This window comes from Oryzias melastigma, linkage group LG10, assembly GCF_002922805.2.
Source record: "Oryzias melastigma strain HK-1 linkage group LG10, ASM292280v2, whole genome shotgun sequence".
Taxonomy (NCBI): domain Eukaryota; kingdom Metazoa; phylum Chordata; class Actinopteri; order Beloniformes; family Adrianichthyidae; genus Oryzias; species Oryzias melastigma.
In genome coordinates this window covers 11147561-11160082 of record NC_050521.1, presented here as the reverse complement: position 1 = coordinate 11160082, position 12522 = coordinate 11147561, and the positions used below count along the sequence as shown (strand labels likewise).

Sequence of the window (12522 nt, the reverse complement as noted above, 5' to 3'; positions counted from 1 at the left end):
AGTACGCCCAAATGCTGATGACCAGGTGCCTGATTGATGCTTAGTCTACTTGTACAAAGTTGCAGTTAAGGTTTGCGGCACGATTTGGCTGACGGCTTGCTGCCCAAACAATCCAAAACCTAATTTTCAGCCTGTCAGTTCTGCCAGCAGACCCGCCTTCACTGTTCTGGATTCAGAGTCCTTTTGCAGACCGACTGAAAGTGCAGTAGAGAACATTAAACTGCACTGAAACTCTAACTTCTTATCTTGGTGGAAGCAGTATGATGATGCTTTTTTTTTTGAAAATCTCTCAACTATTTATTTATCAAAGCAAATTAGTTTAAGTTCCGAGAACCTCCCAGTCTGACCATCTTTAAAAATGCTCCCACTGGTCTTTAATCATGATTTTTTTAGACTAAATAAAAAACCTGTCTTGTGTTCACGGGCATATAGTTTCTGTAGAGTGGCAGGAGTTCAAATAATAGCCCCCAAACTCCAGAATGCCCTGCCTTTGACCCTCCTCATGGCTGAAACTGTCAAGACATTTTTATTCAGACCGGCTTTTAGCAAACTTTTACTTCTGACTACCTTTTACTTTTATTGTATCTTAGCGTATATGTTTTATTTATTTATTTTGTTCAATTTCTTTTGAATTTCTATTGTGCTTTGTAAAGCACTTTGTGGTATTTTTACCTGTAAAAAGTGCTATATAAATACATTTCTTCATCTCTGAGTTGTGGGTGGAGTTGTTAGTGCAGAGTCTGCCTCCACTTCCCATCATCCATCTGTTTTCATACGTTCCGCCAGCTTACAGACCTTTACGACCCCAACATAACTTTACCATGCAACAAAAATGGTTATTATTAAGGCTAAAAATGCCAGGAAAACAAAGACTTACATGGATGTGTTTTCCTACAGGATGATGCATCAGAGTATAGAGCTTGTGGCTTTTTCCAATGACATTTTTCCACTGTGATTCACAGTGATTTTAATAAAGGAATGCTCAGAAACAAACTTTAAGCTTAATTTACTTTATATATATCCTGTACTATGGGTAGAATGCTACAAGAACATGTTAAAAAACATTTAAAAAATGATTTTCATTGGAGTGGATCTTTAACAAACATCACATGCCTTCTTAAAGGACAATTGGTTTGTTAAGCTCAGGTTTTTAGTTCTGCTGCTGAGTGAATTAGATGTTGTTTCTATGGTAACGTAGTAAGATGTAGGAGAAGTCTGCAGACTTTCTGAAGCTATCTGACTGTTACTTACATGTCATGTTTTCCAAGGCTCAATAAAGTCTCATATAAGTTAGTTTTCTACAAAGCTTAAAATTAACAGGTGGAATCTTAAGAATAGGCAGGTAGAGTTTCTGTTCTACCACAAATGAAACAACAAGATCTGATCTTGAGGGTGAAAATCAAGTTAAGATAAATATGGTTCATAACTCTTAAATTAAATGAGAAGTAGAAGCTTCAAGTCCCTATTTCTGAAAACATTTACACACACATACAAACATAATACAAATAAACAAGAGACGTGGTTGTGGCCCGTATTAGTTTTTTTTATTTTAGCACTATTTTTGAGCTCAGACAGGCTCCTGCTTACCCGGCACATTTTGGGCTGTAAATTTTCATGACTCCCATCTCTATGGTGGCTGGCAGGAAGGATGATTAAACCCAGCAAGAACATGTCAGCTCCAGATGAAAGAAAATTCCTGAACTGAGGATTCACCATGACACACTGCTTCTTCTGTTTTCCCCCTGTTCTCCACGTATTAGGAACCACATTCACTGAACTCTGCTCGGTCTTGTGGAAACACCAGGTAAAACCATCATTTTGTTGCCTCCTGGCTCTTTGGTGGATCAGTTGAGTCATTTTCTGTTTCTTCAAAAGACCAGCTGTGGACATGAAAGTACTTTAAAACTTAGAGTTTGTTTAGGAAACTTTTGTTAGAATAGGAAAAATGGGTATGCTTTTATCAGTTTATAAAATCTTAGAGTAGATTTTGTATGGGATTTATGAACCTCATAAGAAAGATGATAAAGCAAAAAACAAAACTTGTTATGGTACGACTGTAGCCCAGGGGATTTTTGAGCTAACCCTATTTTCCCCTGAATTAAAAAAAAATAGCACAAACAAGTTTGTGTAAGTCTATTTGTGTAACTGTGTCAGTTCTGGTGCATGTGAAGTAATTTTTTTTTTCAAATTCAAAAAATGTTCTTCTGTTAATACAAATAATAAAACTTATATAAAACAAAACAGGAAAACAACAAAATAAAATGGTTACCAAACACTTGAGGGGAAATGATCTTTAGATCACACTAAAAAATGTCTTTGTTTTGGTCACTTTAAATTAAAATATTGAATAATAGTAAGAAGCCCGAATTTTCCGGCACTTTCTGGGATAAATGTTATAAATGAAGGAGAGGATCAAGATCAGCAAAAAGGAAGAAACTCAACTGGAAATGTTTACGTTCATCACAGTCACATCTGTCATCCAGAATTTGAAGTCTCTCAGACGTTCAGGGAGAGGTTTCAGAGAAACTATGGAGACAGATATGACTGAATCACATCTGCATGATCAGACTGTGTCCAATGGAGGCATAAACAAAAATAATAAGGTTGATCCAAGAACTCCTATCTCTCTTCTAAACGAGGATTAAATACATCAGAGAAATCTGGTGAAAAAATACTTGAATCAGAGGCTCTACTGATTAGCAAAAGCTTTGATGAAAAGTAAAATACCAGAAGAATGTAAATTAAGAAAAAATAAAATTGGTCTGTAAAAAACACACTGAAAGATTATATGTCCTCCATTTTTAGAACTAAATTTGCATGTTGACCTGACATATGCTTATGCTATTGATGTAATGCTTGACGGGAAGCAAATCTACATAATCCTACTCTTTTTAGGCTTAATTTTATTTTTGAAATATATTTATCATTATCCAGTTCATAACTTCAAGTTTGAGTTTTTTAAACTGTACCAGTCTAAGTTTATTATGATTTTTCTGAATGAAGGAATTTTAAACACAAAACTAAAGTCAAGTAAATGCCAAAAACACACAAAAGTAATGTGGTGTTCTGGGTTGCTTTCACCGAACCGAACAAGCTCATGTTTACACCCCTTTCACCACTTTCACTCTACATTCCTTCACAACCACAAAGATTTTCCTCTTCATCTCAGAGGGGGTATTCCTTACACGTAATCTGTTACTGAGGCTTTTATCAGAGGGTTCAGGAGCAGGTTGGGTGGGTTTTCTCTCTAGGATGACACTGGGGACATTGTGCTGACAGCCTGACTTGTGTTCTTGTTGAGAAATTCAACAACATTCCTGAAAGCACTGTCGCTGCGGCTGGGAACTCTGTTTTCAGCACCCATGAAGCCCAGAGAAACCTGTCGGCGCCTTGTCCTAAATTCCACAGGTCGACAGATCAGAAAGACCTTTTTAAAAATCAAGGTCAAAGGATGACATGAATGCTTCAGCCAACGCGCCCCAACAGCCGTTTGCCTGCAGGATACACTTTCTACTTTGTGTTCACTCAAATCTATCAGAGCTCTTGGCACCATGATAAATGGTGTGCAGCTCTGACAGAAACAAGATTTATCTTGCTTGTATGTAGCTGTTGGCTATGTTCAGCCAGAACCAGAAGCCTACTTTATAGACACAGAACTGGACTGCAGGGAGACACTAAAATAGAACCGATCAGATTAATCTATTCTTGACTTAAAACCATGTAGTTAAACCAAACAAAACTCAACTAAATTAAAGCAGAAAAAGCTGTCCTGCAGCGAATATTTATACAATCAGCTTGACTTTGGAGAGCTTGTTTCTCAAAAGACATGTGTGAAAAAGGATGCTTTGTGTTTGACATTTTCACCATCTCACTTTATCTGAAAAAAACTTCAAACACCACAGCAGGGCAAAAAAGGGAGGCCGATTATGCTCACTCCTACAGGATTTTCTTTGTCTGTTACAAGTCAATTACTGCACCCAGGAATGGAATTTGTAATTTGTGTCTTTCTCCTGATGATGTGAATGCTGTTTTAAAGCCGCACAGTTCTGAATTCACGTTGATTGTGTTAACAATTAAAAAGTTACATTAAATCAAAGAACATAAACACTGGAGCTCCAGTATTAAAGGGTTAAAGGACTGCAGAATTTAAGCTCCACCTTGACATCCAGCTGATTGTGGTACACTACAATTACATAATTGTCATTATGTGTGATTATATTTGGCCTGTGCAGTTCCCTCAGTATACCACTATTAAAACAAATCTCACAATGATTAAGTTGAGCGCTATCTGTCACCTCAGACAACCTGAATTCATACCTTCTCCAAAAGATGGAAAACAGGAGCTTTCAAGACAGGAGGGAGGAAGAGTATCTGTTCAAGAATGTGAAAAGACCGACCTGTGTGTGTTGAGGCAGGATGACAAACAATATCACATGACACTGAAACAAAACATCACTAATACAACGACCTGGAGAAAGAGCAAAGCTCCAGAAGGTAGAGGAGATGAAAATGACTCTAGGTCTCACAGCAGACTTTGTTGAAATAAAATCTCAAAGGGAGCCAGATAGAACTGGGGGACAGGTGGCGGTGAAGTCCACAGCCAAGAACAGGAGCACAAGCAATCCATCAGGAATCTGAAATCTCTCCTGCTCCCCCAGAGGGGAGTGAGAAAGAGAACAACATGTGAATCACACTGCACCAAACAGAAGCCCAGAGAAATGAAATGAAATGAGGCTGCCTTGGGAAAAATTTGTGGGACTGACAACAGCTTGTGCTCCTCTGATGTGCGGTCAGATGAGTGAACAGGATTCAAGAGAAGATGTAGATGTAGATGAGCTGCAGTCCATCCCATCATCAAACATCAGGAGGTGTTGAGTAACCACCAGACTGGAGCATATTACAAGCTCCATAACGCAAAGGCTTTACTTCATAACAAGTTTTAATCCCCTCCAGTTCAAGTCTTTTCTGGAGGAGTTTGGTTCACAACACACAGACATGCCCCATCATGCAGATGTGAGAAGGCTAGACTAAGGAAAGATTCTGAGTAAGAGTGTTGCAAAGGGGGAAAAAAAAACAACAGAGGTCTAGGACTGAAAGTTTCTGTAAGAGCTGACATTTCTGTGCGAGTTCCTGAGCCTCAACCTGCAGCGTCAAGGGCGTGGTCACATCATCAGAGACATGTACGCTGAGGTGAGGCCTTAAGTTGTGCTTGTGGGAGACTCAGATACTGCAGCTCAACGTGGTTCATTGTCTGTGCTGCCAAACCACAAAATAACAGATCTGTCCTGAACTCAGCATCAAGTTTACCAGCAGATTTGCTGAGTTTGTAGCCTGGAAATGCAATTTGAAGTGCTGGGAAATTCATTCAGGGTTGATGTTGAGTTTGCGCTGACTACCTCAAAATATAGCTAAATGAAATCTACTGTACGGACACACTCAAGTTAAAGTAGGACTTGGTGGTGCTGTGCTGCTTCCATATTGGAGTGTGAAAAAAGACCTGAAAAGCTACAGATACATTCATGTAAAAAAATAGCCCTGTGTCACAAATGGGCAGACAGCTGGTTCCATTAGCAGCAGGATAATTAGTTCAAGTCCACAAAGCTAAATCAGAATCAGAAAGGCAGAGGTCAATCACGAGCATGGGGTCATCCACGAAGAGACTGGGGTGGTCAGGGTCCAGGCGAGGGTCAGGGCAGGCAGCAGGCAATCAGAGAAGAGTCAGAAACAGATGATCAGGTCCACATAGAACCCCTCAGTAATGCAGGCAGGGTGGCACAAATAATACTTCACACTGAGTCAGGCTCTGTGGAGTGCTTAAGTGTCCTGTGGGGGATTGGCAAATGAGAGCCAGCTGAACGGCATCGAAGTACTGTGCGCTGGGGTTGCTGGGAGATGTAGTGTGCTCAGTACTCTGGAGATGGTTTCCACTGGTGACCAGAGGGAGAGACAAGCTCTGACTCCCGACACCCAGATGTTTGAATTAGATCAAATCTCATTACTCATCTGTGTATAATAGGTATGCTTGTTCCAGATTGTTTCACCAAAAGGTGAGTTAGTTTACATGCAAAGAAGTTCATCGTGATGAAAGAAAAGGAAGACATATAAATCATTTTTCTGTAAATATTGAGTTTGGCCCATGGCTTTGTTCCAGTTTTTGTGCATTAGTTTGACACATCACAATACCTCTGACTGTTAAAACATGTTATTTCCAGTTTCAATTGTACGTATCTTTACATGTTTTTATTATAAAAAGATTATATCTATTATATATATATTAAACTATTGTTGAAATGTTTCCTCACACAGCTGATATCAATCATGTTAATTGGCTGAGATTAGCACAATTCTATCTGCTGTTTATTTTATGATAAACCATTTTTATCATAAAAAGATATTTATATCTGTTATTTTATTTGCTCTCATGAATACTGTTTCAGCTTGGAGATAACAGTCCCTGACTCTTCTTCTCCCAACATGTGATTGATTACATGGCCTTTTATCTTAAGTATTACTGAGCAAATTGGTTAAGATTAAGAAGCTCCAGGTTTAATTTGTTGTTACTTCTTAACAAATGCTGTCATTTGCAGACAAAGTGAATGGTTTAGCTCTAAATCTTTCCATTTGGCTGAATAACTTGAGTTACAGCAGTACATGCTGGACCTTTACTGGACCATGGAAAGATTACCCTCATTATTCTCAAGTGAAAAAAACACCCTTATCTCCACCACTCAGCTCGTGAAGTCATCTTTTTCCAGGCTGCAAAGTCCAAGTATTTAGCCAAAAGTATTTACCGTAATAACGAGAGGATGAGATTTACAGTCACACTTGCCTCATGAGTTCGTGCTTGTTCTTTTCCCTATAATATAATCAACAAAAAAATGGTTGGCACTTTATACAAAAAATGATTCCATCAAAGCCTGTAGTCCCACTCTGATAATGTTGTGATTTATTATAAGAGCAACCCCCACCTCACCCAAAACAAAACGTTTGTTTTTCAGGATAAAGTTTGTTAGAAGTTTCCCTCCAAGTTGAAAGCCTGCTCTCATTTCCCATCATTCCTGGTCCTGGAGAGCTACCACCCTGCCTATTTTCCAGATCTCCAAGCCCTGCCAGCTGCTGATTATCTCAGTCGGATGTTTCCACATTCTGATTGAATGAACTCACCTGGGCCAGGTAATCAGCAGCAAGTAGTGCAGGGAGATCTGGAAAACAGGCAGGGTGGGTAGCTCTCCAGGACCAGGAATGAGCACTAAATGCTCTCCTGCTAGATCACAGCCCCTTACAATCCATACCTAACATAAGCAGTGTAAAATAAATTGTGGGTGACGTTTATGTTATTCACTTTTACAGTTTAGGACCAAATTGGAGCCATGACTACAACTGATTTGCGAACATTTTCATTTTAAAAATACTCCAAAATATAATTTTAAGCTCAAATTTTTTTATGTGTGTTCTTCATCTTGGGAAAAATGCAGCAAGAACGTGTTCAAAACGCCAAGAACTCAATTTTCGTCGGGGTGGGTCTTTGAGCAGGTGCAAACCCCTCTCTGACAGAAACATGATCGGCGCTAGGACCTTGGGAAGGGGCTCATTACGGGGAGAAAACGCTTCTTTTTCGCTCCCGGTGCTGCATTCAGGGTCCTGCGTCTGACCTGTGCAGCTCACCGAGGACCTTCAGATGTTCCTCTCATTTAAACAGCCTGTAAACGTGCAGGCAAACGGGTCCTTCTGAGGAGCATAAGGGACCAAAGGGGAGAAGAAGTATCTGTGAGTGGAGATGATGAGGGGGACGTGGAGAAATGACCCTGCAGGGCTCATCTGATGGGGAGGACAGCTTGACTGGGATGTAAACAAGGACAACAATCTCTAAACAACACGTAAGGCGTTAAGTTTACAGCTTCAGGGGAGATAAATAAACATGTTTTTTGTGGTAAAAAGTATTTTCAAAGCCTGAGAATTAATTAAGAACCAGATAATATCAAATAAATATTAATTTTATGAACAAATACAGGTTATAATTGGAAGGAAATTTTATTTTTTTGTTGTTTGACATCTCTTAATTAAAGAAAATATTTAAGTTTGTCATTAAAATCTGAGAAAACATTATTGTCTGTACTTTCGCTGCATAAAAAAATCAATTATGACCTGAGGTATTAATTTCATTCTTTATGTTACCACACAGAATACATAAAAAAAATTTAAGGAAACTTGCTTTATTACATTTTCTTCTGGCTCTGTTATTTAACAAGTTTATAAATCAGTCAGAATCATTTTATGGACTTTGGAAAGTGAACAATGAAGCTCATTTTAAGGTCCTTTTTTTAAAGAGTTGGCATAAAAACAAAAAAAAATGCAAAAAAGTTCTAAATTATTTGCCTTTTGTCATATGACAGTTTAAATACCACATATAAATAAAATGAAATGTTGCTTTTGACCCCCTGTTTTCTGTCAAACTGTCTTTTGTAACACTGTCTACTCATGGATGTTTGAACAGGCCACACCTTGTGTTTTAATAGTTAGACATTGCTTTGTGTTTTGCCTCAACTTGCTGGATTTTCACTTTCTTACACACCTGCTGTAGTCGTGCCATGAGAGCCCGGGGACCCACGCTTTTTAGAGTGGATCAAATGTCCCATTGTTCCTGCTAATCTGCTCTGAAAAGCCTCACATGTTAGCATATACATCTCTTTATTTATTTTTGTCATTCAAACGATTGTTTAAGCTGAGAGACGGTTTTCTTTGGGATGTGAAATGCAGGAACAGAAGGTCTTTTGTTATGAAGCCACAGTAGATAAAGTTCAGTTCTGTGTTGCAGCATTAAAAGTTAGCAAACCGACCAATCTCTCAGGCGCTGGATTTACAATCAGCAGTAAAAGATTTATGAGGGATTAGTTTGTGCTTTAGAGCTGCCTGTTTGGGAATGCTTTGTCTGCTTACAATATAGAGCCCTTTTTCCTCATGTCTGTGATTTTTTTTTTTTTTTTTTCAGTTTCCATAATGATGCCACGTGAGATCTCCCTCCTAACTCACCTGCTCCTCCAGTATCTTTTACCTCTTACCCTTTCCCTCCTTCATCCTCCCCACCACCCCCCCGTCCATGTCCCCTCGCTGGTCCCTCACACGCCGAAGCCTCTCACCCGCTCCCGCTTCAGCGCCCACACTCAGCTGGACCTCAACACTCACTGCAACTCCAGCTGTTTCCACAGAGGAGAGCAGGATGACTGGGGGAAGCAGCTGACGGAGAAGCTGGCCTTTGAGACGCTGTACGCAGACGGCTCCCGTACCCTCACCACAGTCGACGTGGAGGCTGACGATCACGACTCGGAGGAAGATGCAGGCCTCAAACCAAGCCTGCTGCCTTGGAGGAGTTCGGGTGTGAAGCTCAGACACAGACGCGTGAGGCGGCAGATCTACGGAGCGGATGGACGGTTTAACATCCGAGGAGACAACTTCCTGTTGGATTACCCTTTCTCCACGGCGGTGCGCATCTCCACTGGCTGCACCGGTGTGCTCGTGTCTCAGCAGCACGTCCTAACCGCTGCCCACTGTGTGCATGATGGGAAAGATTATGTTAAAGGCGCACAAAGGCTCAGAGTGGGCTTTCTAATTCCCCCATCTATCAACAGCACTCAGGCTGACTTTAATTCGGCCATAAAGCCTCTGGTTCGGTGGGTGCGGGTGAGACGTACACGTGTGCCTAAGGGCTGGATTCAGGGCCCTCAAGAGGTGAGCATGGACTTTGATTATGCGCTGCTGGAGCTGCGGTGGCCTCACCGACGTCCCTTCATGCGCCTCTCCGTGGCTCCTTCCTTAGATGATCTGGCAGGGAACCGTATCCACTTCTCCGGCTTTGACAGCGACAGGCCCGGCGAGCTGGTGTACAGATTCTGTGCAGTGGAAGAGGAGTCCAGCGACTTGATATATCAGCACTGCGACGCCCGCCCTGGAGCCAGCGGCTCTGGAGTTTATGGACGAGTGTGGGACAACAGCTTGGAGCGCTGGGAAAGGAAAGTTATTGGCATTTTCTCCGGCCACCAGTGGCTGGAGATAGATGGAGAAAACAGGGATTACAATGTGGCGGTGCGCATCACCCCGCTGAAGTTTGCCCAGATCTGCTACTGGCTGCATGGAAACAGAGTAGACTGCAGCCACAACTAGAAAATACGAGGAAGCACAAAGTCACTTAGAAAACAGGGTGAAATGTCCCAATATTTCACACAGAGGTCGTGTCTGCACCAGTTAAACAGATGTTTTTCCCTTCTATGATTACTTTACTCTCTAAATCTCCGTGTGAGATCATCTAAATGGCATCTTTTACTCACATTCAACTTCATTTCCACAGTATTAGTCAAATTTTTCTTTTTTTCTTGTTCTTGATGTCAAGACTTTTAGATTATGGTTGTTAGTTTAATCTACTGAAAACATACTTCTCTATTTCCTTCCATTTTCAGTGAGTCATTTGGTATTTTTAAGGTTTTTCATTGATAATCAGCTTGAATTGATCTAATTGTAGTTTATGAGCATATTTTACAGGATAAATTTTTGCCTAAAATGTGCTATTCTTATGGTGGATTGGGGAAAAAGACTGTTAATTTTATTTTAATAAGAAAATCCTTGAAATATTTTAATAAACAGAGATTTATGCGTTTGTGTGAAGCCTTTTTTTATTTTTAGAGGTGTTACACTGCCACCTCGTGGTTTAGACAAATACTGCAGCATAAAATTTGTGTTGCTATACTTTTTTTTTCTTAATAGAAGACAAATTCTTCAAAAAAGTGCTATTTCCAGTGGCTGCAGGTGTGTTTATTTGGACTGACTGGAGGTTTGTGGGAGTTTTGTTTACTCATGTGTTAAGAAAAGTGGCAAGATAAGTCCAGAAAAATTAAAATGAGAAACCCTAAAGGTGCAAAAAGAGCTCAATAAAATGGCAAGTTAGATTATCGTTGACAATGTGAAGCTGTTTATTGGAAGAAAAGAAAGGCGTCAAAAATCCTTGAGTGACTGCAAGGTTTAGTGTCACCGGACACCCAGGTTTCAGTTTCAGTAAGGCTGCAGAGAAACCGCACAAATAGGGCTCGAAGCTCCAGAAAAAAAAAAGAAAACCAAACATCGAACACTAAATCTCCAATCACTTTTGATTCTCTTTTTATTAGATGAATTGTTTTATTTCAACACTTTTCAACCTGTTTAGTTCATTTTCAATATGTGCTTTAATCTACTGTGTGTGATCTGACGGGTGGATGGAGCAATAAACTGCCACATCATTTCCCTGGGATCAGTAACGGATTTTAAATATTAATAAGAAAACTGTCAGTGTTGAAAGTTTTACTCAGAGGTGCAAAAATGTTTCAGATGGACTGTTACTGGAGATGGAGGGGAGATATTTTATCAATGCTATAGTTTATTTATGAGAGTGATGGCTGCCTATAGGCTGCCTCCCCATCAGGGAGGTAAACTCCTTCACTGGACACAACATGTATTTCAATCAGCTCATATTGTGCATACACTTTTGAATGTGTCTTTTTCAAAGATAAAATGCATCTAAAACAATCATTTCTTTGGTTTAAAATGTTCAATTTACTACATATTTAAAAGTTAAGTTATACAAGTCAAGTTAATCTACAATTAATTTCTTTTATTTTCTATGTTCATTTACTATAGGATGGACATGTTTTGTGTGTTTGTGGTACTTTGTAGGTTGTCTAAGTCCTTTTCAGTGTGTCAGCCACTATATATGTTCCCCTTCTGTTTTTTAATTAGATCAGTTCAAGTAAGTTTGCTTGTTCAGCTGGTTATCCTCTGTTAAATTGTTCATCTGGACATTTTGTGATTTTTGGTATTACTCCTGCTGTCCTGGCCTTGTCCTGCTTGGTCCTCCACAATGAATATTACAATTCTCAGAAAGTGTGATGAGATTGCTAAAAACACCTTCCCTGCAGGTAAACATGGTGACAGCTGGTTGATGCACCAGACTGCACGACAAAAGCAAATTGGTCTCAACTTCCAGAAAAAATCTCATGAGAAAGTTTTGGTTCCTCCAGACCTTCTAGAGAACAATGACAACGCCAAAGACTCCCCTTCAGCAGGTTTCCAGAAGAACTACCATTTAAAAAAAACTTCAGCTGGGACTTTATGGGGTTTATGGAAAGTAAAGCTGAAATGGGCAAGAACTCTGAAGATGGGGTTAAATGGTCAAAACACCAAAAGATGCTCCACCACAAACTATGAACACTTGCCACAAAAATGCTGGAGTTCTCTAAATTCTAATTTTTATTTCTGAAGAAAACAGGTTGTTTTCAAACTTAAGGAGCCTCGTGTTTCTGGATGAGATGGTGCATCTGTATTTCCCATCATGCTTTGGGGGAGTGAAGACATACTTGCAAAGACCATAGAGGATGGGAAATATTTGCCTATCTGGGTAAGTTGCTTCCTCATTCATTTGCATTAGAGTGGATAACAAAAAGCAACTGTGAAGCAGAGGATTGTTGTCCACAACCTCATATGACAAAGTGTGAACGGTGC

The 12522-nt window shown here is 39.9% G+C and overlaps 1 protein-coding gene across 2 annotated transcripts; it reads left to right on the top strand.

The window, feature by feature from the left end:
- The first annotated feature begins 5913 nt into the window (after nt 1-5913).
- LOC112153009 (serine protease 23) lies at nt 5914-10648 on the top strand. Of its 2 annotated transcripts, none has more exons than XM_036214016.1 (2): nt 5914-6047; nt 8990-10648. In XM_036214016.1, exon 2 carries the CDS (start codon nt 8998-9000, stop codon nt 10156-10158), a length of 1161 nt encoding a protein of 386 aa, XP_036069909.1. In that variant the 5' UTR covers nt 5914-6047; nt 8990-8997; the 3' UTR covers nt 10159-10648. The 2 variants fall into 2 exon arrangements, with proteins under 2 accessions (XP_036069909.1, XP_024138643.1); XM_024282875.2 differs by lacking the exon at nt 5914-6047 and adding an exon at nt 7461-7877.
- Nucleotides 10649-12522: the final 1874 nt, after the last annotated feature.

Excerpts from the sequence above, each read along its gene's own strand:
- LOC112153009 (XM_036214016.1), top strand. The coding sequence starts at position 8,998 with ATGATGCCACGTGAGATCTCCCTCCTAACTCACCTGCTCCTCCAGTAT.